Source organism: Prionailurus viverrinus, unplaced genomic scaffold (assembly GCF_022837055.1).
Source record: "Prionailurus viverrinus isolate Anna unplaced genomic scaffold, UM_Priviv_1.0 scaffold_40, whole genome shotgun sequence".
Classification (NCBI taxonomy): Eukaryota; Metazoa; Chordata; class Mammalia; order Carnivora; family Felidae; genus Prionailurus; species Prionailurus viverrinus.
The window spans coordinates 889057-915741 of record NW_025927608.1 but is presented as its reverse complement, the minus strand read 5'-3'; the positions used below and the strand labels follow the sequence as shown (position 1 = coordinate 915741).

Genomic DNA, 26685 nt, shown 5'->3' with positions numbered 1-26685 from the left:
AGCCACACTTTTTTTTTTTTTTGATAACTAAGACCAAGATTTAGAGAGCCAGTACATTTTTTAATTACCTTCCTCCAAATACCCTGTTGCAGATTTTTATTGTAGTTATTTATTTATTTGCCTCTTTTATTTTTGATGCTGTATCTGTGAGATGTTAAAGATAACCGGGTTCTGCGCGGAAGAGACATCTGGAAAGTTTTGTGGGTTTTTTTTTTTTTTCCTTTTAAATTGGTTTCCACCTGAAAACCTTATCTTCTGTTATCTTGTCATCCTTTGAAGCCCTTTCTCCTAATTCTGGAAGTCCTAAGTTCCCGGTGTAGCCCCCTTTCTCTGCATGGACACGTGCCTATTTTTATCCCCCAAAACCCAAAAACAGAAAACTGGATCAAAACAAAGAGCAGACCCGCTGTGCCATGCTCCGATCTGGGGCCTTCTCAAACTTTGGGTGTTGCAGGGAAAAGGGCCACCGCCGTTCTCGTCCACGCCTGAACTCATTATTTAAAAACCAGCCTAGCAAATCATGGGAGAAGTTTGCCTTGGGGGGATGATCTCACAGGGCTAGCGTGAGGGCAAAGAGAGACGGAGGGATAAAATGTTGTCAAGGCCAGCTCCAAACAACCTATGTGGAAGGAAATGACTGTCTACGTGAAGGTAAACTTTTCATTCAGGCTACTTTTTCTTGCATCTGGTTGTGTGAGTTTGTCTCCTCTCGCAGACTCTCCCTTGAAGGATCCTTCCATACACCCAAACAAACATCACAAGTAGTTTCTATCTCTGCGCCAGCCTCCAGAAGCACTGGCCTGGTTCCGTAGCCCTCTGATGGTTTCTCGCGTTACTCGTTATGAAGATAAAATTTTCATACGGACAACTCGAGCGCTTTGTGATTCTCCAGGCTGGATTTTAAGGCAGTGACAAGGACGGTAATTTGCAAACTCTGGCCTTTTCTTTTTCGAAATTTCATTTTGAAAAATCTAAGGTCGCTTTTTGTTTCTTTTTTTTTTTTTTTTAACACTCACTTCTGAAAATCGAGTTCTCGTTAAGCCCTTAAAAGAAGTGTCTGCAAAATTTTACTTACAAATATTCACCCTTTCATTGTTATCTTGCAATGGACGTGAAGTTGCAATGCTTGTAGAACGGGCTACGTTCGTTAAAATTATCCTGAAGTATAAATGTCCTTTTTCTGTGTTGGTTTTTGTGTGTTTTCCCCCAGAGCTGTCTCTTGCGTTCAAAAGTTCCCTACACCTATAACGTCCCTCTGTTTTTTGTTACCAAAGGTTTCTGAAGATTGCCTCTGAGGTCCTCCCAAATTTAGGTTATAAAGGGGGGAAAATGTGTACATATCCTTTTATTTCCCTATAGTTTGTTGTTGTTGTTGTTGCTAGGTGTTTTTTTTTTTTAACGAAGAAATAATTGGTTAGGTTCATAAAGCAACATTTGCATATCTTTCTACTTTTTATATCTTCTGTTTTCAGAACTAATAATTTTAAGAAAAAAGGGCACAGCTGTTAGATGATTTTGGCACGGAGTTTATACTTTGATTTAAAGAGATCAAAAGAACGAGTATTTTCCCCACCATCCTCTTTGAAGACGAGCAGCACGAGAAGGGGGCAAGGGTGTCGCGCGTGCTTCCTCCCCACAGGTAGACTTGGCCCAACATCTGTACCTGCTCCCTCCCAGCTGCCCCTTCCTCTGCCAGACCCTTCCAGACCCTTCTCCCAGCCCCGAGCCCCAAGCCCCGGGCTCTGTTCTTTTCATCCCCCTGCTTGCAGTGAGAAAGCAGATTCTGTCGGGTGGGTCTTCGGTGGGGGTTTTGTATTTGCAAATGATGCCTCCTGGTTTCTGAGGCTTCCCGGGTCCCTTTTTACAACTGTGCTCATGGGAAAGGGGGTGTCTCCTTGCGGCTGGGAATCCCGATGGCTCCACGAAGCCAACAGGCCTGGCTGCCGGTCTGGACGGCACACGCTCAGCTCACCTGCTGTTGCCTTTCGAGGTGTGCTCTCGTGGCCCGGGGACAGAAGCCTCTACTCTGTGGCTGGCCTCCTGGGTTTCACGCTCATGTACGGAATGAGCCTAGGACCATGGCATTTCCTGCATGAGGTGAGGAGGGCACACCTGCTGCCTCGCGGGGGAAGCCTCCCCTGGCCTCATGCAGCACCTATAAAAGTTAACATAACTCTTGGGGCGCCTGGGTGGCTCAGTCGGTTGAGCGGCTGACTTCGGCTCGGGTCATGATCTCTCAGTCCTTGAGTTCGAGCCCCGTGTCGGGCTCTGTGCTGACAGCTCAGAGCCTGGAGCCTGCTTCGTGGATTCTGTGTCTCCCTCTCTCTCTCTGCCTCCCCCCACTCCCCACCGCTCATCCTCTGTCTCTCTCCCTCTCTCTCTCAAAAATAAATAAAACAGGGGCACCTGGGTGGCTCAGTCGGTTGAGCGTCCGACTTCGGCTCAGGTCATGATCTCACGGTCTGTGAGTTCGAGCCCTGCGTCGGGCTCTGTGCTACAGCTCAGAGCCTGGAGCCTGCTTCGGATTCTTTGTCTCCCTCTCTCTCGGCCCCTCCCCACTCACGCTCTCTCTCTCTGTCTCTCTCTCTCCCTCTCCCAAAAATAAATAAACATTCAAAAAAATAAAAATTAAAAAAAGTTAGCATAACTCTTGAAGGTCAGTACATGTTCTTTTTTTTTTTTTTTTTTAATGTTTTTACTTATTTTGAAAGAGAGAGCCAGCAGGGAAGGGGCAGAGAGAAGAGGGGGAGAGAGAGAATCCCAAGCAGGCTCTGCACTGTCAACGCAGAGCCCCCCGTGGGGCTCAGTCCCACGAACCAGGTGATCGTGAACTGAGCCGAAATCAAGAGTTAGTCGCTTCACTTACTGAGCTACCCAGGCACCCCAAGTATTGGTGTCTCCTTACCAGGATCCAAGTAAGGTCCATATGTTGTCTCTCTTAATCTGTAGGTTTACACTTCACTTTTTGCTTGCAATGTATCTGTTGAAAAAGCTGGGTCATTTATTCTACACAATGCCCCCCAGTCTGAATTAGTGACTGCTTCCTTGTGGTATTGTTTACATTATGGTTGTTCCTCTGTCCCCTGCATTTTCTGTGCACTAGAGTTGACCAAGGGGCTTGATCTGATTCAGATCTGAACTTTTTTATTTCTTTTATTGTTTTTAATTTTCTTTTAAGGGAGAGAGACAGAGTGCAACCAGGGCAGGGGCAGAGAGAAAGGGAGACCCAGCATCGGAAGCAGGCTCCAGGCTCTGAGCTGTCAGCACAGAGCCCCACACGGGACTCAAACTCACAAAACGTGAGATCATGACCCGAGCCGAAGTCGGACACTTAACCGACTGAGCCATCCAGACACCCCAGATCTGAACTTTCTTCATAAGAACACCCCATCTGCAGTAGAACGTATCTTTCCAATCAGAGGCAACTGACCTGGTTGTCAACTTTTACATTTGGAATTGTGGAATGGTAGTATTCTAATTCTTCATTTATTTATTCACTAGATACTTCTATAAAGGGAATCTCTGTCTCGTCAGTGGTTTGCACAATTTGTATAAAAAAGGATGTATACTTGGGACACCTAAGTGGCTTAGTCGGTTGAGTTTCCAACTTTTTTTTTTTTTTTTTAGTTTTTTTTTTTAATTTTTTTTTTTCAACGTTTATTTATTGGGACAGAGAGAGACAGAGCATGAACGGGGGAGGGGCAGAGAGAGAGGGAGACACAGAATCGGAAACAGGCTCCAGGCTCTGAGCCATCAGCCCAGAGCCCGACGCGGGGCTCGAACTCACGGACCGCGAGATCGTGACCTGGCTGAAGTCTGACGCTTAACCGACTGCGCCACCCAGGCGCCCCTAGTTTGTTTTTTTTTTTAACATTTATTTATTTTTGAGACAGAGAGAGACAGAGCATGAACAGGGGAGGGGCTGAGAGAGAGGGAGACCCAGAATCTGAAACAGGCTCCAGGCTATGAGCTGTCAGCACAGAGCCCGACGTGGGGCTCGAACTCACGGACTGTGAGATCGTGACCTGAGCCGAAGTCGGACACTTAACCGACTGAGCCACCCAGGCGCCCTGAGTTTCCAACTCTTGATTTCAGCTCAAGTCGTGATCTCACAATTCGTGGGATCAAGTCCTGTGTCAGACTCTATGCTGACAGCGTGGAGCCTGCTTGGGATTCTCTCCCCACTCCCCTCTTTCTGTCCCTCCTCAGCTCACAAGTGCTGTCTCTCTTTCAAAATAAATAAACAATTTTTTAAAAAGGATGTATACTTGGGGCGCCTGGGTGGCTCAGGCAGTTGAGCATCTGACTTTGGCTCAGGTTATGATCTCACAGTTTGTGGGTTCGAGCCCCACGTCAGGCTCTGCGCTGACAGCTCGGAGCCCGGAGCCTGCTTCCGGTTTCTGTGTCTCCCTCTCTCTGCCCCTCCCCTCTCTCTAAAAAATACATAAACATTAAAATAAATTTTTTAAAGGATTTATACTTGATCCGTCCCTTTGTTTACCAGGTTTGGGGACAATTAATTGGTTCCCTAGCATTCCCTAAAGGCAGCCAATGATTTTTTTCATTTGTCTTTAGTATCTCTTGACTTTCTAGATTTGAATATAGTGAATGAATCATGTGAGGTTTTGACAAATTCAAAAACTTTATTCTCTGCTGTCATTGACCAGTCGAGCTGTAGAATTTTATTCCCTGATGAACACACACACCCCCTAGGACAGACACTGGGAGTTCCTCAGCTTCGTATCCCTGGGAGGCTCCTTGTAATTATCAGTACGTAGTAGATGCTTTAAAAACAAATGAGAAGCACCACCGCCAACAAAAGCAATTTGTTAAATAAATTTGTATCGCTTCGTTAACTACTCGTGCGGAAAGATGGCATGAACGTCTGGTCTTGTGTCTCTCCCTAGGTGGGCTTCCGTCCAATGCTGCCAGCTGCCTCCTACGAGAAGCCCACCTGGCCTTTCTCTTCTCTTCCTCCCAGTTGTCCTTGTTGCCCGTCTGGCAAATGACGATACTGCGTTCACAATCCTAGTTGTGCCTCTGCAAGTTGGTGTATGTAACGAAAACAGTGGAAAACTTAAAAATTGAAAGAAGTTAGAGAAAAAATGGGAAGAGAAGAGGTAGGGAGCAAAAAAGAAAAAAAAAAAAAAAGGCAAATTCTCCTAAAAGAAGCAGCACAGAATGTATCTAAGAAGTAGAGACCTCCCCCCACCCCTCCTTGAATGATGCAATTTCCGGAACCCCGAAGGCTGTCTCTGCAGCCACAGAGAGAATGGGGTGACAATTTTGCTGTAAGTGAAGAGAAACCAGGTCCCCTCCCCATAAGCTGAGGGTGGTCCAGCTGCCTTAGGAGGTGTTTCGTGTTATAGATCCTGACTGGCACGGTTTGATCTGCACCAGACTCTTCTGAGACTCAAACATATTAACAATCGTCTGTATCAGCATTTAAAAACGCGGCTTGGAAAAACTTGAAATAGTTTTATTCTAAAGCTTCATGACTTCAAAAGTGATTTGTGATTTAGCAGATTGGGTCCTTTGGCTTTTTATGATCCTTATCACCGAGAATCTGGCATAGCCTTGGAATCTCACACTTAAGAGAGGGCAGCAGGCTCTAAACTTGGCCTTGGTGATTTCTCCTAGTTAGGCATTTTTACACGATTTTTATGTGGCCCTCTCCATCGCCAGCAGACAGCCTGTGTATAAATTAGGAACTACTTTTGGCTGCTAGTAAAGGCTCCCAAATAACAGTCGCCATCCTTCCTGCACAGCCATCCCCCCAGGGCATGACCGCAAAGTCGCCTCATGGTCACAAAATGGCATCTCGAGTCCAACCATCATATTCTTATCCCAGGATGGAAGGAGGAGGACAGCAAAGAAGTGTCCCAGCTGACTCAGCTCCCATTTACAAGGGGTTTTCTATAAAGCTCCACCTGGTAACTCCTACTTGGATACCATCGGCCAATACTTCATCACCTGGCCCCTAGCAGAGACTCAGAAGGGAAGATGAGACGAAAGGCTATGGGATGGGCATCTGTAATTCGGAAGCACAGTGCCGCTGCCGTCTCGATTCATTCATTACTCTCTCAGATAACACCAGTGCAGGGCTTACGAAGGATCCGGCCCCCTGCTAGCGGCTGGGTGTTGTTGGTTTGGGGTTTCAGCTGGTCCCTTGCCTCTTTTTGGAGCAATTCATTGTGCAGCAACTTTTATGGAGGGTTTTGTAATAGGTAGTTTTGGTAGCTCTGTCAGTGGAGTCAGACCACCAGAGCCCAGAGGACCCACGAACCTTGCTGTGATTCAACGCTCTGGTTGTACCGATCGGTCTCTGCGATTCTTACCTGTGTATCCTCATTCATATGGCTGATAGAACTCCAGGGTGGGCAGAAACAGATAGCCAGCCTGTTTCCGTCAGAGTCCAAGGCATGGAGCTGAAGGTTTTGTGGTTTAATGGGAAGTAAGACCTAAGTCACCTGAAGCCACCAGTACCCTTTACCACCTCCCGGGAAAGAGGCTCATTGTGGCAAGGGGCGAGGCGTGCAGGCTCCCCACCTCTGCCTCCGGAAGTAATCGTTTCAACAGGCAAATCACACTCATTTCGTATCTGTTTTCAAAGGATTACTGAGAACAAACTCCAGAGTCCTCGGCCTGCCCCTCAAGGTCCTCTGCAGAATGCTTCCTGCCACCTCTCTGACCCACATTTCCTACCATTAACCTTACTCACTCCGTCTGCATAGGTTCTGGCTCCTTTTCTGTTCCTGAGCACTCAGCCTCTTTTGTGCCTCAGGGCCTTTGCCCTTGTCATGCCCTCTGCCCTAAAACCTTTCCTCCCTCTCCAGGTCTTCACTGGCTCCTAGCCATCCCTTGATTCTGTTCAAATGTCACCATTTCAAAAATCTTGTGATGACCTTATCTCAAAGGCACTTACTGGGGCGCCTGGGTGGCTCAGTTGGCTGAGTGTCTGACTCTTGGTTTCGGCTCAGGTCATGATCCCAGGGTCGTGGGATCCAGCCAGCCCCACGGCTGGCTCCACACTAAGTGTGGAGCCTGCTTGGGATTCTCTTTCCCTCTTCCTCTCACCCTTGCTCACTCTCTCTCTCAAAAAAATAATAGTTCTTAAAAATATTGAAAAGGCACTTACTTATACCCCATCCCGCCATGCCACCCAGTAAAACTGCTAGCATCATTCTGTGTCGTTTATTTCATAGCACTAGCTTCCTGGGAAGTGGTGCTGATTATTTACTTGTTTATTTTCTGTCCCCTCGGGATTATGCCCCTGGAGGGCAGGGACCTCGTCCGTCTTATTCAACACTTTGACCCCCAGAGTTTCGAACAAACAGTTCCTGGCTCATTAATGTTCAGTAACCACTTATCCATTTATTATGAAGTCTCTTGAGAGTGTGAAACTTTGGTGTCCTCACTGCAGGCTGATAATGCCTCACTCTCCGAGTTGCCGTAGGCATTAGATGAAACCGAGAGGGTAAGCACGGTTTGCACCGAATATGGATGTTTCAAGGTATACCCTGCCTCCAGTGTCCAGATTGGAGACGACCCTGATAGCCTGCAAGTTCCTTGGCTCCCTCAGCCTTAGGATGGGGATAGTATTACCTACCTCCCAGGGAGGTTGGAAGAAAGAAACGAGACAGTACACGAGCATGCTTCATGCAATACCTCGCACGCAGTTAAGTGCTCAGGAAAGCTCACCAACCGTGCGACTTTGGGAAAATCACTGACCTTCCGTATAAATATAAGTTTCCTGAGAATAATCCCCTCCCCACAACGACGTAGGGAGGGTTACGTGAGAACACCTATTCACACTACCACACGGAGGGCAGACGCCGGAAGGACACCTCGCCTCACCGTGGGCCTCAAAAGCGTCTGGTAGAACTTTCCGTGATGATGGGTGCGTTGTGTATCTCCACCATCCAGTGTGGTGGCCGCTAAACCACATGCGTCTGCTGAGCGCCCGAAACGTGGCTGGTGTCACCAAAGAATTGAACTTTTGATTCTGTCTTACTATAATTAGCGTAAGTAGCCACATTTAAATTTGGCCATTTGAACAACTTAGACGGTAGCGAGCGGCCACCGTATCGGACAGGGCAGAGTGAGGACCGGGAGCCGACGCAGCTGCCCGGCCGGTATGCAGTTCGATCCTGTGTCTAAGCCGCTTCACAGACGGCTCCCCTCAAAGAGGCAACCCCGTGGACCTGGAAACCCCGAAGGGTCTTGCTGAAATGGTGTGTAATTTTGTTCCTTCCTCTTCCCGTCTCTCCCTGAGACTCTCCCCGCTGAAGTCCTTATCTTGAGAGATAGGAAAACGTCTGCATGTACAGGAGATAAGTCGGCTTTGAAGCGGAGGGACACTTGTTATTCTCCAGCTCCGTCGTTCAAACCCCCTCGGAGGCCTGCACCGTCCAGCGGTGGATGTCTGTGCAGGTACCCGCTGCTGCTGGCGATTCAAGGCAGCCTGTCCTGACCGGACGCCTGGTCCCCAAGCTGGACGCAGAGCAGGGAAAGGAGGGAGGGACAGACAGACCCTCACACAGAACCTAAAAACGAGGTCCCAGCTTTCCATCCCGACACTGCGGGTAACCGCTCGTCTGCCACATGCCAGGGGCATCGGTGATGTCTGGAGCACAAGTGACGGTTACGGACAAGCACGCCAGAACCTCGGATGTTGATTGGTGGCCCATCAAAGTGTCTAGTAACAATTCGGAAATAGTCTGATTAAAATGAACACGTAAAGGGGCGCCTGGGTGGCTCCGTTGGTGGAGCATGAAACTCTTGACCTCAGGGTCAAGCCCCACGTTGGGTGTGGAGATTACTTAAAATATAAAATAAATTAGGGGCACCTGGGTGGCTTAGTCGGTTAAGAGTCCGACGTCAGCTCAGGTCGTGATCTCACGTTTCGTGAGTTCGAGCCCCGCGTCGGGCTCTGTGCTGACAGCTCGGAGCCTGGAGCCTGTTTCAGATCCTGTGTCTCCCTCTCTCTCTGCCCCTCCCCTGCTCATGCTCTTTCTCTGTCTCTCAAAGATAGACAAACGTTAAAAAAATGTTTTTAAATGAGTGCATAAAAAAGCAATCATCATGTCTTGATGAGTTCAGAATGTTGTAAAAACATCTGCTTTATGTACATTTTAAGAGTTTTCCGTATTGATTTGCATGAGTACTTTTCATCCTGTAATTAGAATTTTTGGGTTCGATTTCATTTTAGAAGTGTTAATTTGTCTTTAAATAATGGTGCTATAATTTTTGCCACATTGTGGGAATTCCGATATGGGTGGGAAAACCCTGGGCCCTTAATATCGGAAGTTTTCTTAAGGCACTGTAATTAGCTTTTTTTTTTAGTTCATAAATAATTCCTCTGAGATTTATTTCCATGGATGTATAATGAGCTTTATTAAGCCTTATTCAAATAGGTTCATATAGAGCCACATGAATATTTCTTATAAAACAGCATTCATGGGGCGCCTGGGTGGCTCAGCTGGTTGAGCGTCTGACTCTGGCTCGGGTCATGATCCCATGGTCTGTGAGTTCGGGCTTCACGTCGGGCTCTGTGCTGACAGCTCAGAGCCTGGAGCCTGTTTCAGGTTCTGTCTCTCCCTCTGTCTCTGCCCCTCCCCTGCTCATGCGCGCTCTCTCTCTCTCTCTCTCTCTCTCTCTCTCTCCCTCCCTCCCTCCCTCTCAAAATACATAAACATTTTTAAAAAACAGCGTTCATACATTGGGTTTATGTCCCAATAGGTACAAATCTGTCCCTAAACTAGAAGCTGCTAAAAGCAAATAGTCAGGATAGGTCAGTGGGTCTTGACCGCAGTCTGGAAAGATTTGGGGTTTTTGCAACCGTAAGAGGGAGACGCGTTTCTGTGGCATCGGTGGGCAGAGACTAGGGACATAGCAGTCATTCCACAGCACACAGGACAGCCACCGCCACCAAGAATTATTGGACTCAAAATGTCAATAATGCTGAAGTTGAAAAACCCTGAGTCAGATGTCAAGAGATACAGAAAAAGTGAGTTTGAATCTCAGGCTATGAAAGGTGCCTGGAGTTGTTCCGTCTGAAGTTTCATCGTGCTGGGCCTGAGGTAGGATCACCCAGAGTTTCCTGAGGCTTTGCCTGAGTGAGAGCCTTTTAAGCAGAATCTTCAGGAAGGAGAGGAAGTATGTGCTGAAGCACGTCTTTTTTCTCCGATTGGAGCAGGGTCCTACTTTCTGCATCAGTGAATGTGAATTTTCTGTGTATACTTCCAGCATCTTGCTGGCAAAGAATGAATGGCATCTTGAGGGACAGGATCCCCAAATAAGAATTTTTCTGCTTTTAAAAATCCTTTGAGGGGCACCTGGGTGGCTCAGTCCGTTAAGCATCCGACTTAGGCTCAGGTCACCATCTCGTGGTTTGTGGGTTCGGGCCCTGTGTTGGGCTCTGTGCTGACAGCTCGGAGCCTGGAACCTGCTTTAGATTCTATGTCTCCCTCTCTCTCTCTGCCCCTCCCCTGCTCATGCTCTGTCTCTCTCCGTCTCTCAAAACTAAAGAAATGTAAAAACAAAACAAAACTTCCTTTGAAACAGCCCTGTCGATGGGAAGGTAGGTTGTGAAATATTGCAGAGGCTTAGTGCGGAATATGTTGGTAGCTGTGGAGAATACAGATGGCTGCTTCCCTGGTCAGCTGGCGTTCAGAGCCGCAGGGACGTTTGAGAATCCGGACAGCATATTAGGTGGGCTGCAAACAAAAGTAAGGGTGCCTTTCCAGTTCTTGGGACGGTGTGTAGCAGGCATTAAACCGGTCTTCATTTTTCTCCTCCCGGTCGAGATAACTATGTAATTACGTGTAATGGAATATAGACGTATGCGTCTGTGTATTTAACACATCCGTTTACATGTATAGGAGTAGAATCTCTGTAGCCAGAAGGTGAAATAATTTCTGGCTCTAAAGCAGTATTTCTCAATCTTTTTGTCATTACTCCCCGTATACCCGAGGAGACTAGATTTTTTATTTTCCTAATTGTGCCCCCCCCCGCCCCACCCACCCAGGGGAGTTTTAGTATTATACCACATTCCGGTGTTCTGTTCACGTATGTGTTTCTGTGCTTTATATATATGCCTCCTCCCCCCGAGGCCAGTGTTCACCGCCTCGGGATGGTATCACCCCGGAGGAGAAGGCATATGGATTATTACCGTAAGAGGACGTTGTGATCACAGGGAGTTCTCTGTAGGATGTTGGATGGCTTTACAAAGAGCAAACGTGTTTTCTGTTTTCCGATAGCCTCTGGGAGGGATCGGGTAACGCACTGCTGTGGGCCGTGTACCTCCGTCATGAACAGCCCTGTTCCTTCGCCTGAGAAGCTCTTTCTTGTCTGATTGATATGCTCGGGCCCATTGTAATCCAAAGGGAGTCATAGATAACAGTCAAATCAGGGAGATTTTTAACCTGTATTTAAGCCAGCTCACTGATTTTTAAAAAAATCTTATTTTGGGAGTGCCTGGGTGGCTCAGTCGGTTGAGCTTCTGCTCAGGTCATGATCTCCTGGTTTGTGGGTTCGAGCGCCACGTCGGGCTCTGTGCTGACATCTCAGAGCCTGGAGCCTGCTTCGGATTCCGTGTCTCCCTCTCTCTCCGCACTTCCCCCACTGGTGCACGCGTGCTCTCTCTCGCTCTCTCTCTCTCTCTCTCTCTTCAATGTTTATTTTTGAGACTCTCTCTCTTAAATGTTTATTTATTTTTGAGAGAGACAGAGTGCAAGCGGGGGAGGTATAGAGAGACAGAGGGAGACACAGAATCGGAAGCAGGCTCCAGGCTCCGAGCTGTCAGCACAGAGCCCGACGCGGGGCTCGAACTCACGGACCGCGAGATCATGACCTGAGCCGAAGTCGGACGCCCAACCGCCTGAGCCACCCAGGCACCTCTAAAAAAATTGTTTTAATACAAAAATAAGACTTTATTTTATAGAACACTTTCAGGTTCACAGCAAAATTGAAAGTACAGTGATTTCCCATATACCCCCTGGCCCCGCACATGGACAGCGACCCCCTCCTTATCCACATCCCCCACCGGAGGGTACATTTTTGACAATTGATGAACCCACTTTGACATGTCATTATCACCCAGAGACCACAGTTTACGTTAGAATCCACTCTTGGTGTTGTACCCCCTCTGGGTTCAGGCAAGCGTATAATGACACATATCCGTCATTATAGTATATCGCACGGAGTATTGTCATTGCCCAAATATCCTCCGTGTTCTGCCTGTTCACAGCCCCCTGTACTCACCTAACCCTGGTCAAGCACGGAGCTTTTTACTGCCTCCATAGTGTCGCCTTTTCCAGAAGGTTCATGTAGCTGGAATCACATAGTGGGTGGCCTCTTCAGACTGCCTTCTCTCCCTTAGCAATATGTATTTAAGGTTCCTCTGTGTCTCTTCGTGGCTTGATACAACTCGTGTCTTTTTAGCACTGAACAACATTCCGTTGTCTGGATGGACCGTAGTTCACTTATCCATTCACCCCCTGAAGGACGTCTTGGTGCTTCCAAGTTTTGGCAGTGATGACTAAAGCTGCTGTAAAACATCCACGTGCAGGTTTTCGTGTGGACGTATGCTTTCAGCTCCAGGGAACAGAATTTCTGGGTCAGACGGTGAGGGTACGTTTGGCTTGGTAGGAAGCCACCAGACCGTCTTCCAGAGTGGCTGCACCATTTTGCATTCCCACCAGCAGTGAGTGAGCGTCTCTGTTGCTCTCCTCGTGAGCATCTGGTATTGTCAGTGTCCTGGACTTTGGCCATTCTAATAGGAGTGTAATGGCCTGGTTTCTTCAGTAATATTTTTATTAAGACAATTTACTTACCATAAAATTTACCCTTATAAAGTATACAATGGAGTGGTTCCACTATGTTCCCCAGAGATGTGCAAGCATCACTACTATGTAATTTTAGAACATCTCCTTCACCTTAAAAAAGCAACTTGGCCAAAATTAAAAAAAAAATTTTTTTTTCAATGTTTATTTATTTTTGAGAGAGAGAGAGCATGAGTAGGGGAGGGGGGGCAGAGAGAGAGGGAGACACAGAATCGGAAGCAGGTTCCAGGCTCCGAGCTGTCCGCAGAGAACCCGACACGGGGCTCGAACTCACGAACCGAGATTGTGACCTGAGCCGAAGTCAGACACTCAACCGACTGAGCCACCCAGGCTCCCCATCGCTGGTCAAAATTTAAAACATCTGTGCTTCAAAGAACACCATGAGGGACGTGAAAAGATAATCCACGGGTGGGAGGAAATATTCGCAAATCATAACCTGCTCAGGGACTTGTACCAAGAGTATATAAAGAGCTCTTACAACTCAATACTAAAAGACAACCCAATTGAAAAATGAGCAAAGGATCCGAATAGATGTGTCCCTAGGGAGGATCTACAACTAAATGGGCAATGAGCTGCTGAAAAGATGCTGAATGGCATTAGCCGTCAAGGAAATACGAATCAAAACCACAGTAAGAGACTACCTCATACCCAGTGGGATGGCTGTTACAAAAAAAGACAACAAGTGTTGGGGACGTGGAGACATCGGATCCCTCGTACGTCACTGGTGGGGATACAGAGTGGTGCGGCCACTTTGAAAAACCACTTGACAGCTTCGTAAAAAGTTAAGCAGAATTACTACACGGTAACCCAGCAATTCCACTCCTAGGAATGTACCCGGAAGGAATAGAAGTGAATACATATGTCCACCGTCAAGTTATATGCAGGATTCCTTCTGGGGGTGATGGAGACATTCCGAAATTAGATCATGATGTTGGCACAACTGTGCACGTGCTAGAAATCACACATTTTGCACTCTAAGTGGGTGAATTGTAGAATTCTGTCTCAACTTAAAGCTGTGTTTTGGGGCGCCTGGGTGGCTCGGTCCGTTGAGCGTCCCACTTTGGCTAAGGTCATGATCTCACGGTACGTGGGTTCGAGCCCCCCGTCAGGCTCTGTGCTGATAGCTCAGAACCTGGAGCCTGCTTCGGATTCTGTGTCTCCCTCTCTCTCTGCCCCTCCCCCGCTCATGCTCTGTCTCTCTCTGTCTCAAAAATAAATAAAAACGTTAACAAAAAAAAATTGTAATTTAAAAAAACTATTTTTAAAAAGATCAGAATAGGGGTGACTGGGTGTCTCCATCAGTTAAGCTTCTGACTCTTGATATCAGCTTGGGTCATGATGTCACGATTCATGAGATCGAGCCCCACGTTAGGCTCTTTTGCTGACATCACCGAGCCTGCTTGGGATTCCCTCCCTTCCTCTCTCTCTGCCCCTTCCCCGCTCTCTCTCTCAAAATAAATAAATAAACTTCTAAAAATATATAAAATAAAAAGATGAGCACAAACAAAAAGAATAATATCTCCCCCCCCCACCCCCCGCCACCCATTAAACGTCCCTCCCCACGTGCACAGCCCCTGGTAACGTCAGGAGATTGGCCTCATCTTGATATTTCATGTAAATGGAATCCTGCAACCTGTGACGTTTTGTCCTTGGTTTGTTCCACTTAGCATCTTTCCCTGCGTGCTGTAGTACACGGCAGCACCTTGTTCCTTTCCATGGCCTAATAATACTCCATCGTGTACCCATTCATCAGTTGACGGACATTGGGGTTGTCTCTGCTTTTGGGCCACTATAAGTATTATGCTGCTGTGAACATTCGGGCACCAGGTTTTATGTGGGCCTGTCTTTTCATTTCTCTTGGGCATGTGCCTAGGGGTGGGACTGCTGGGTCATATGGGAACCCCGTGTTTAACTTCTGGAAGAACCGTCAGACTGCTTTCCAAAGTGGCTGTACCGTTTCTACAATCCCGGCAGCAACTGATTTTTAAGTGAAGACTAGTTATACACTCCTTACGCTGAGTTTCCCGAGTCCTGGGATGGAGTCTACCCTTCCCTGTCCCCATATGGCACCGCATAGCCCCTCAATTGGAAGATGGAGGAACCCCCCAAATGCACACACGCACTCTCCAGGTTCAGGGCTCTCCGGAATCGTGCGGATTCCGCCCAGCGGCTATTCCCCGGAGCCTCCGTGTCGGGACTCCTGTGAGAGCTTTCTCTCTTTAGTAATACGTCATATTCTTCAGGCCTCTATCCCCTTTTGAGGAATTCGTCTTAGAAATATATGGGAAGCTTGTTCTTAATACTAGAACTTAGCTGACAAGAACCTCCCTGTCTTCTCTTTCAGCCGTGTGTCTGCACACCGGGCACCCCCACACACGCGCAGCACTTGAACGTGCAGCTGGGCGTGTGCACAGGGCTAACGTTAAATCCCTTCCCAGACGGCGAACCCTTGTGTGTGGCCCCGATCTCTGGCTAACAGGCCAGGAGCTTTGCGTACGATCCCTTTGAACCTGAACGACCCTGCGTGAGGGGTGTGCTGGGTCATTCTGCAGCGACACAGCCCAGAGGGTGGAATCAGGGAGTCGTCCTCAGTGTGGTTGGCCACATCGTGTCCACCATCCGGGTGGACTTTTAGCCTCTACCACACGTTGGGGGGTAACCACGTCCACATTTGGATAATTCTCCATTCAGATCACACTCTTTCAGATCATCCAGGGCGGCCCCTGTGTCACCGTCCGGGGCGACTGCTTTGGTCAACATAGAGACTGGCGAAAATAGGACTGTTCACCCCTCCCGTGCTCTTAGTAACAAGCAAGGTGTCCCCTCCCAGCCCGCGCTCTCCTCTTACGGGACTGGTTCCCGGCCCATTGTCGCATGCAGAGCAGCTGGTGACGTGTTCCCCGCCTCCCGGGCCGCTGCTCGTCTTCCCGGGGCACCGCGTACCCGCCTGGGTCTGGGACACGGCGGGCACACGCTGCTCGGCGAATGTCACTGAATGGAGGACCGACCGCGTGGTGTTCGGCAAAGCCCTGCGTGTGTCACTCACGCTCCCCGTGGGCCTGTGTTCTCTCCCGCAGGCTATCGGCTGCACTCTCAACTGTAGCTGCCAGAGTTTCAAGCCGGGGAAGATCAACCACCGCCAGTGTGAGCAGTGCAGACACGGATGGGTGGCCCACGGTAACTATGTGTCCTCTTCCCGTGGCCTGTCGTGCCCCCTCGGAATAACCTAGAGTGGTTTGGGAACGGCTAACGTTAAATCCCTTCCCAGACGGCGAACCCTTGTGTGTGGCCCCGATCTCTGGCTAACAGGCCAGGAGCTTTGCGTACGATCCCTTTGAACCTGAACGACCCTGCGTGAGGGGTGTGCTGGGTCATTCTGCAGCGACAGCAGCTCATGCAACGGCCTCCAGGGTTGCCAGATACAACCCAGAATGCTCAGTTAAATGTGAATTTCAGAGACACAACAACTTAAGCTTAACTGTGTCCCCGTGAATATTTTTAGTATAAATGTATCCCACTCAGTCACTGTTTATGTGAAATCCACGTTCGTGTGTAGCTGGGCGTCCTGTATTTCAGCTTGCCAAACCCCAGAACCCCACACCAGCCCTGTGCAGCTGGTGAGTACTTGCAACGTGACTGGTGTGGCTGAAGGACTCCATTTCCAGTTTGATTGAATTTAATGAATGAAATAGTTGAATAAGGTAAAAATAATTCAGTAAACTTAAACACGTTAAACACGTTAAAGTTAAAAATAATTCAGTAAAGTTAAAATAAAAGTAAAGTTATTTTTCAGTTTAACTGAAAAATAATTCAGTTAAAGTTAAAAAAGTTAAAGTTAAATAAATTTAAGCAGCCGTGCGTGCCTGATGACTGTCACATTGGACGGCATAGATTTCGGTGGCTTAAATCGGCAGAGCCTGATGACTTGGACGACAAGGCAGAGCCTGATGACAGACGAGGGCACGGACCCAGATCCGTCAGATCTTCACCGGCAGACCCTGTTCTTCCTGATTTTTCTATCTTTTGATTATGCACCTGCTGCATTTGTCTTCACTCCTTGTCCTTGCATCTGTCCTACGTGGGGCTATTTCTTACTCCTTAGGGATGCCACAGGGAAGAAAAAAGAATCTCAAGCCAGGCTGTTTTATTTTAGAAGTTCTTGTGAATAATTTAGAGCCTGATAGCTCTTAAGGTGGTTAATCAAAGGCGCCTACGTGGCTCAGTCGGTTAAGTGTCCAGCTCTTAATTTCGGCTCAGGTCATTATCTCATAGTTCGTGAGTTTGAGCCCCACGTCGGGCTCCATGCTAACAGCACAGAGCCTGCTTGGGATTCTCTCCCTCCCTCTTTCTCTCTGCCCCTCCCCTGCTCACGCACTCTCTCTCTCCCTCAAAATAACTTAAAAAAAAAACAACAAAGATTGTTAACATTTGCATATTACTGGTTTTTTCTGTTGGAGCACATACCTGAGAGCTCACACTAGCCTACCACCTTCTGCGTGTTTCTCTTAGCAGTAGGATCTTTACAAATGGACTTTCTTTTCTTCAATTTGATTTTTCAGCTCTAAGCAAGCTGAGGATCCCTCCCGTGTATCCCACAAGCCAGGTGGAGATTGTCCAGTCCAATGTGGTGTTTGACATCAGCAGCCTCATGCTGTACGGGACCCAGGCCATCCCTGTTCGCCTGAAAATCCTACTGGACCGGCTCTTCAGCGTGTTGAAGCAAGATGAGGTTCTCCAGATTCTCCATGCCCTGGACTGGACCCTTCAGGATTATATCCGTGGATATGTGCTACAGGTATGGTCAGCGTGGCCATGGTTCTCCTGGAACGTCGTCTCGAATCCGTGTTCCAGTAAATGATGGAACCCGGTCGCCTGTAGTGCTCCAGTCGTTGGTGGGCATCATCCCCTTAAATATTTTTCCTGGGGTGCCTGGGTGGCTCAGTTGGTTAAGCATCTGACATCTGACTCTTGGTGTCAGCTCAGGTCACGATCTCATGGTTTCGGGAGTTCGAGCCCATGCTGGGCTCTGCACTGACAGTGTGGAGTCTGCTCGGGATTCTCTGTTCTCTTCCTCTGTCTCTGCCCCTCCCCTGCTCATGCCGTCTCTGTCTCTCCCAAAATAAAAAATAATAATAATAAACTTAAAAAAATCTTTTAAAAAATTTTTTCTAACGGCTTAAGCCCCCACCTCGTGTTCTGGGGAAAACTCAGTGCTTTCCCCCAGATACCCGTGAAACTTCCAGACGTGGGAGCAATTACATGTTCTCTGACTCAGATTCCACCGAGCCGGCCCTCCTGCAATGAAGCGTTTGCCCCACGTTACTGTCCCCAAGCCACCTACTGACACAAGGCCCTGCCTGTACCAGATTTTACTGAGGGTGTGGGTGGGGGAGAACGGGAGTTCCAGAACCACACGGCGGACAGTTACGGCTTCATGCTGCCCCACTTCTGGTCTTCCTTCCTGGGCTCCACCCTCCTGGGATGTGTCTGCCTTCCGGCTCCCGCTCGTGCTCTCGCTCCTGGACTCCCTTCCGGCCCCCGCACGTGTTCTCATCTCTCGGCTGTGCCGTGCCCTCCTCCCCTTCTCCCTTTCTGTTATTTTGCAGAGTAGTCTTACCTCCTCCTCGACCAGGTCGTGGAGGTAGGCCTCACGGGTCATATCTGCAAGCAAAGGGCATCTTTCCTGGTACGAACGGTAGCATTTCTCTGACATCTGACACAGCTGCGGCTTTTTTCTTGCTTTGACATCCACACTAGGAAATGTCACAATTTCCCTGAAACGGACATTCGCTTCAGTCTCCTCCAGGTAGGCCGTGTCATTAACACAAACACTTACAACCATTTATCGACCTGGACCTTCTTCCGGTAAAATCTCACAAGGCAGGTCAATTATCCCCATTTTCCAGCTGAAAAGCCAGAGGCTCCAAGTGCCTCTGAATCGTGGCCAAAGCCACTCAGGTCATACGTGGCCAACCCAGGATTTGAACCCGTTTCTTTCTAACCCTGACACCCACAATATTCCTCTGAAGGCATATTTGCTCACCTTGGATGCAGGACCCCCAGCAGGCTCAAAGCAACCTTTTATGTAGAGTAGCATTATGATCTTACATTATGACATAGATCAATATTTAATGATCCTAATAATCTTGCTTTCTAGTGTTAGGATTAAAAATATGGAATCAATTACCTTGAACCTCTAGTGCATCAAAAATTTATGATGTTACATCCCTCATCATCTTCAGAACTCTTACATGCATTGTGAAAGATCTCAGTAGGCCATCAAATACATGTTCTGTGATAAAATATTTATTGTAGTTTTGGGAAAAGTTAGGCCTTGCTAGAGTTTGAAAGATCTCCAACACTCCAGTGTAATTAAATCTCTGCTTTGCAAACATGGCCAGTGGATCAATACAGGTTCATTTGCTTTCGGCTGTGAGTTGCTTGGGAAGATTATTAAATTCGCAGCAAAATAAATACTTGAGCTGTGCTAGGTCTGATTGCTCTGTCTATACTTTTTAGATAAAGAAGTTACTGTTGTTCAAATGATACATATTTTAATTTTGGGCGGGGGGGGGGGGATTATTATGCCTAATGCCAGACAACCAATTGGTTTGAAGTAAGATGGAAAATAATCACTTAATTTCCCTTAGGCTTGAGTAATATAATTTTATTTCTCTCTTCTGGACCACCGCTTATAATTGGTGCAGGTTATTTTCTGCACAGAGTCTCTGGCCTAGGAGAGCAGTGTGAGTGGGGGGGGGGCCGGACTCCGCGAGCCCCGTGCTCATCCGGGGGGGCGTTTCATTTTCGTTTTCCAGTGTGCGCCAGGGCGCCCTGCAGTGCTCGTGGGGGCCCTGACCGCGTGACTCCTTCTAGAGAAGAAGGCAAGGAGCAGTAAAATTGATTGCGCTTTTTAATTCCGGCTTAGGATGCGTCGGGAAAGGTGCTGGATCACTGGAGCATCATGACCAGCGAGGAGGAGGTGGCCACCTTGCAGCAGTTCCTTCGTTTTGGGGAGACCAAGTCCATCGTGGAGCTCATGGCAATTCAGGAGAAAGAAGAGCGGTCCGTCGTCATCCCGCCGTCCACGGCGAACGTGGACATCAGGGCCTTCATCGAGAGCTGCAGCCACAGGGGTGCCGGCCTCCCTGCTCCTGTGGACAAGGGGAACCCCAGCAGCCTGCACCCCTTTGAGAACCTCATCAACAACATGACCTTCATGCTGCCTTTCCAGTTCTTCAACCCTGTGCCTCCCACACTCGTAGGGTCCCTGCCCGAGCAGTACGTGCTGGAGCAGGGTCAGGACCAAAGTCAGGACCCCAAGCAGGACATCCACGGACCCTTCCCCGGCAGTGGCTTCGTGACCTCCAGCTCCACACCATTTCAGGTGGAAAGAGAACAGTGTCTAAACTGCCCGGATCCGGTGACGAAAAAGGAAGACAACGCCCGTCTGAGTGACTCCAGCCCGTACAACATCGTCACGAAGCTCGAAAGGACACAGCTGTCCCCCGAGGCCAAAGCGAAGCCCGAGAGGACCAGCCTGGGCGCAAAGAAGGGCCGGGTGTTCTGCACGGCCTGTGAGAAGACCTTCTACGACAAGGGCACGCTCAAGATCCACTACAACGCCGTCCACCTGAAGATCAAGCACAAGTGCACCATCGAGGGCTGTAACATGGTCTTCAGCTCCCTCAGGAGCCGGAACCGCCACAGCGCCAACCCCAACCCCCGGCTGCACATGCCCATGAACAGGAACAACAGGGACAAAGACCTGCGCGGCAGCCTGAACCTGGCCGCCTCGGACGGCTATGAACGCCCGGCCTTCACGGTGAGCTCTGCCGACTACAGGCCCCTGGCCGGCTTCGGTGCGGGGGAGGCTTCCGGGGGCCAGCCGGCCTTCCCCAGCCTTGGGCAAAACGGGGTGCTTTTCCCCAACCTAAAGACGGTCCAGCCGGTCCTGCCTTTCTACCGCAGCCCGGCCACTCCGGCCGAGCTGGCGAACACGCCCGGGGTGCTGCCTTCTCTGCCTCTCCTGTCCTCTTCCATCCCGGAACAGCTGGTGTCAAACGAGGGGCCGCTTGACGCCCTTCCCAAGAAGAAATCCCGGAAGTCCAGTATGCCCATCAAAATCGAGAAGGAGACCGTGGGAATCGCCAACGAGAAGAGGCAGGCGCTCAGCTCGGATGAAGACGTGCCCCCGCGGGTGGCCCGCGGGGACGAGCCGGAGGCCTGCAGTCCTCAGTCGGACAGAGCCCCCGGGGACCAGGACACGCAGTCAGGAGGAGAGACGGGCTGCCGCGGAGACTCGGGGATGAAGGCCGGCGGAGCCATCAGCAGAAGCCCTGAGCAGGCCCCGCAGCGCACGGAGAGCGAGGCTAAGCAGGAGCCCGCGGTGCCGAGGGGGCCGGACGACGGCGGCCGTGAGCTTCACCTCACACCCGGGACGGAGCCCTGCGTGCCCTTTCCGGACTACATCAGACTGCAGCAGCACCTGCTGGCCGGCGGGCTCTTGGGCGCTCTGTCCAGCAGAGGGATGGCTTTTCCTTGTTTCGAAGAGTCTAAAGAGCCAGACGTCGCGGGTCAGCGTGCCCTCGGCCGGCAGAAGGAAGAACACCGCTTCCAGTGCGACGTCTGCAAGAAGACCTTTAAGAACGCCTGCGGCGTGAAAATGCACCACAAGAACATGCACGCCAGGGAAACCCACGTGTGCACAGTGGAAGGTTGTAACGCCACCTTCCCCTCGCGCAGGAGCAGAGACAGGTAAGACACCCGTGGGTCATCGTGTCTCCCAAGGCACCGATTCTTAAACTCTACAATGCGTCTGAGTCACCTACACACACATACTTCTGAGCCCTGCCTGTTGAATTTCTGCTTCAGCAGGTCAGGAGACGGTGGGGGGGGGGGGGGGGGGGGAGGCCCGAGAGTTTGCATTTCTGAGTTCCCAGGGGATTACCGCTCCTGCTGTTCCAGGGACCACGGTTTGAGAAACACTGTTCTACGGATCCGCATTCCCGAATTCTCAGTTCCAAATCTAAACGCCCTTGGCCACAAAACCTGATCTGAAATGACACGAGCCTGTTGCTAATCTTATTTTTTTTTAATCTCCCTACGCGTGGATTTTCTTATTCTATGTTCCATGCAGAAATACTAATGGATTCATTATGGGGACATGAACAAAATATTACAGTGTATGCAATGATTCTGCCTTTCTAAAGTCTAAGCAACTCTGAATGCAGAAACACATCTGGCCCAAAGGGTTGGGGGTAAGGAATCGTGAGCTGGTCTCACATGAGGCAGTGGTGGGGAGGGGCGTTACAATCCTCAGTGTAACTTCCCCCAAACGTGTCTGCTTTTCATTTTATGATATGAAGCCCACCGGATGAAATATTTTCTTTTATGTCTATTTAACCAGCTACGTTCAAAAAAAAGAATAGCTGCTTGATCGAAGGTTTTTAAATTATTTTTTTCAGTTTCTTTGAGAGAGGGAGGGCACGCAGCGGTGGGGAAGGGGCAGACAGAGAGGGAGAGAGAGAACCCCAAGCGACACGGGGCTCGATCGAAGTCGTGAACCGTGAGATCATGACCTGAGCCGAAATCAAGGGTCTGACGCTTCACCGACTGAGCCACCAGGCACCCTGAAGATTTTTTAATCATTAAGATATCAAAGAACAAAGACACTTAGCAGGTTCCTTCGGGGTTTGTGATGTTGGTTGAAAAGCGAGAGTCACTGGGTACTGGGTGTTGTGAGGCACAACACAGCGTCAACCTGTTTGCAAAGCGCCCAGGTACAGAGCGCCTCTCATCACTCCGGGACACAGCACAGGCATTGCTGCCTCGTGTGTGCTTTTCTTCGGGAACTTGAGTCCCATAACCACCCCTCGGGCCACCTTCCTCCCCAGCCTGTGAAGGGAAGCTTGTGCGTAACCAGGAGGTGACCCCAGGAGGCTTTAAGGAAAAGACTAGCTCTCTGATGAAATGCCATACGATCAATGCTAGAGGGTTCGCAGAATATTAACCATGTTGCATTTGCTCAGACAAGCCTGACTTGAAGCAATTCAGCATCCCCGCTAGCTACCTTCGTCCAAAGCGTAACACCTGATTTCCTGAAGAGGGGGAAGGTACAGGTACTGCCCACACGTTCCTGGAGCGGGCTCATAAGAACATACTCGCCTGGAGCGAGGGGAAGAGAGCAAGGGTGGTAGGAGTTAAAATTCCTGTTTTCTCTCGCTGGCGTGTTGAACCAAACCACCAGGATCCCCTGACTGGAGAACGTGCCCTTTTCCTTCATCCTCCAACAGGAGGCTTTGTTCATGACAAGGCTGTTGTGTTGTGTTGAAGAAGAGATAGCTCTATCAGGCAGATTATCCTTGATATTTATGACAGCGTTCTGGCCCACAGCGCCCACCAAATTAGAAGGCCCCCTCCCCCACCACGGGAACGCATCTTGAATTCTAAATTTCAACTCCTGATTTTAGTGGTCTAGAACTAGGAAGGCATTTTGCCTAGAATCTGATTAAAATGGCACATTTTCTCTCATTTTTTTAATGTTTGTTTATTTATTTTGAGAGAGAGTGAGAGAGCGAGCGGAGGGGAGGGTCAGACAGAGAGGGAGAGAGAGAGAGAGGGAGAGAGAGGGAGGGAGAGGGAGAGAGACCCAAGCGGGCTCCACACTGTCAGTGCAGAGGCTGATGCGGGCTCGATCTCACACACCGTGGGATCATGACCCGAGCCAAAATCAAGAGCTGGACGTTTAAATGACTGAGCCACTCGGGAGCCCCCAAAGTGGCACCATTTTAAAAGGAGCTTTGTGGGCAGGCCTGGGGCCACCCCCCTCTTCTGGGGGTCAGAGATGAGAACTCTGTTGTCAGGATGATTTTCTTCCCTTCTTAGAGCCACTGCCAGCAGCAGTCACTAGGGTCCCTCAGAAAGGGACTATAATAGCACCCTAGATGCTTCTTTAGCCAAGTGTGTGTGTGTGTGTGTGTGTGTGTGTGTGTGTGTGTGTGTGTGTATTCAAGAACCTTCTGTCAGGTGCTGTGGACACAGTCACTGCTCACAAAGGCCCGCGGAGGAGACAGACCAGTAAATAGGCAATTTCAGCTGAATGTGGTGCCCGCTATCATGTGAGAGATACAGGCTGCTGTGGGCACATAGTGGAGGTACCTACTGGCCTCTGAGAAGTTAGGGAAAGCTTCCTGGAAGAAGGGGCATGACTAAAGCAGCAGCTCTCAGTCGGTTTGGTCTCAGAACCCCTTCACAAATTCTTAAAACCTGAGGGCCCTCAAGAGCCCTCGGTTGGGTGGTCTAGTTGGGTTTATAAGTATCAGTGTTTATTGCATTAGAGATTAAAACTGAAAAAAAAAATCAATATTTCATCCCTTAAAGTAATACACATAGCATTTAATGAAAAATAAGCCCGTTTTCCAAAACAAAAGCTCAGTGAGAAGACTGGTTTTGTTTTTACGTTTCTGCAAATCTCTGCAACGTCTGGCTTAGCAGAAAATAGCTGCCTTCTTACATCAGCTTCTGCGTTCAACCTGTTCCAAGACCGCATGTCATGTAGCCCCCGGGAAACCACAGTACGCTCGGGAAGGGACGACAGTGGAAAAGACAAATCATGTCATCACAGATCATGTCTTCGTGTCCCTATGAAATGAGTTTTGACTTCAGGGTACCCCTGAAAGGGTCTCACGACCACTAGGGGTGCCCAGACCACACTTTGAGAACCACTAGTCTACGGAGGCAGAAACCGGGGAGGACGAGGGAGGAGGATAGGGATGGAAGTGTCAGGGAAGACACACAAGCACGCGTGCACGCACGCGTGCACGCACACAGCCAGCAGGCACAGCATTAGCAATCCTGGAAGCAGGAAGCTGGCACACGGGCCAGTGGGTCTTGCGTTTGTGGTAGTGACTGGTTTAAGGGCACGTGGCACCCCGGGAAGGCTTAACAAGCAGGTTGGAGGATCCCACACGTTCACTCTCGGTGTTCCTGGGGGTGCTCAGGCTGACAGCTTGGCCTCGTCACGGCGGGGACCTTCCCGTGCAAAGTTCCAGCGAGCGTGTCTGTCTGACTTTTTTCCTAACCGCTCTCGCGTCCCGGGACCTACGTGTCAATCTAATGTCTGGTTTTCTGCCGACGCATACCTGCCCCTTCAGCCCAGCACGCTGACATAATCACAGGGCAGCAGTGCAGTTGGCAAGGCGATCCAAGACTGTGGTGCTGAGGACGTCCAGAAAAAGAACGTGCGAGGGATACGAGGGAGGAGCCGAAGAGCAGATTTTACACTTTCCTTGAAATGGGATGCGATTTCCACCCATTTCCCCCCCACCCCCCCCCACCACGTCTTTGGAGGTTTCGAAGAGAAAATTCAGTTCCTAGCTATTTGCGGAGGGGACCGTGCGTTGTTCCCAGCGTGGGCCTGGCACACGTTCTCGTCTGTCCTGGTGGGGGAGGCTCTTTTCCACTTGGAACCATTTTCCTGTCACCTGTAAGGTTGTACCCCTTGCAGTCAGGGCTGTTTCTGCCAGCCAGAAGTTAGCAGGGGATCTCTGAGCGAGGCCACCATTGATTGACAAGTTATGTCTAAATGATATCGTGTGAGTAAGCATGTGTCATAATGGATACTCATTGTCTGCCCTTCAGGAATAATCATTGGGTAGAAGGCTGGTAGTGTGTTCAATGCTGTACTTGCAAAACTCCTGTCTGGTTTATAGTGAAACGTTGCAAATATGAACCGAACTTAGCATTCTCTCCCTCCCTCTGTCTCTCTCTCTCTCTCTCTCTCTCTCTCTCTCTCTCTCTCTCTCTCTGGCTAGAACACACAATTTCTAGCCAATCAGGTTTGCTCACCTGTGTGAGCACTTGACAGGTGTGTTAATGCCATAGACCATGATGCAAGCCACCCAGAAAATTGGAAATCTTCTAGTGGGCACGTTAAGAAAGCGTGAGAAGCTCAGGTGACGTGAGCCTTAACAATGTATTTTGTTTCCTTCGGTCTATCCGAAATCTTGTCATTTCTGTGTATGTCGCAGCCACGTTTCAGGGCCTCCGTGGTCACGAATGAGCAAGCTATCGTACCGGACAGTACAGCTCTAGAAGATATTTCTTGGTTTCTTTGAAATAAAGCCCTCCACGTGGGGTGCCTGGTGGTTCAGTTGGTTAAGCCTCTGACTTCGGCTCAGGTCATGATCTCGCGGTCCGTGTGTTCAAGCCCCACGTCGGGCTGTGTGCTGACAGCTCGGAGCCTGGAGCCTGCTTCGGATTCTGTGTCTCCCTCTCTCTGCCCTTCCCCTGCTTGTGCTCTGTCTCTCTCTGTCTCCCAAAAATAAATAAACACTAAAAAAAAAAAAAACGTTGCTCAAGGGGCACTTGGGTGGCTCAGTCGGGTAAGCAACCGACTCTCGGTTTCAGCTCAGGTCACGATCTGAAGGTTTGTGAGTTCAAGCCCCACGTCGGGCTCTGTGCTGACAGATCGGAGCCTGGAGCCTGCTTCGGATTCTGTGTGTATGCGTGTGTGTCTCTCTCTCTCTGCCCCTCCCCTGCTTGTGCTCTGTCTCTCTCTGTCTCTCAAAAATAAATAAACCTTTAAAAAAAATTTTTTTGAAACAAAGTGCTCCACTTAATTCCTTATTGGGACCAGTTTTCTCTGGGGTCCCCTGGTTGCAGGGTCCCAGGTGACTTGACCTGATCAAAGTAGTCTAGGCATTCTCTCTAGATGAGGTCCAGGAAAGTTCGTGTCCATCACGAAGTTAAGAAGTTAAGAAGGACTGCGTATTCCCAGACTGCAGACTATCCGCTTTCCTCCTCAATGCTGACTTCTGACGGGTGGTGGACAGCCCTG

At 49.4% G+C, this 26685-nt stretch overlaps 1 protein-coding gene across 2 annotated transcripts in view; it reads left to right on the top strand.

Annotated features, from left to right (window-relative positions):
• The window catches only part of BNC1 (basonuclin 1), a 33280-nt gene that overhangs the window by 4138 nt on the left and 2457 nt on the right, over positions 1-26685 (top strand). For both annotated transcript variants that reach the window (XM_047846631.1, XM_047846632.1), the window contains exons 2-4: positions 15923-16022; positions 17405-17640; positions 19774-21602. In XM_047846631.1, the coding sequence (XP_047702587.1) occupies positions 15923-16022; positions 17405-17640; positions 19774-21602 (2165 nt within the window). The remainder of the gene's footprint in view (positions 1-15922; positions 16023-17404; positions 17641-19773; positions 21603-26685) is intronic.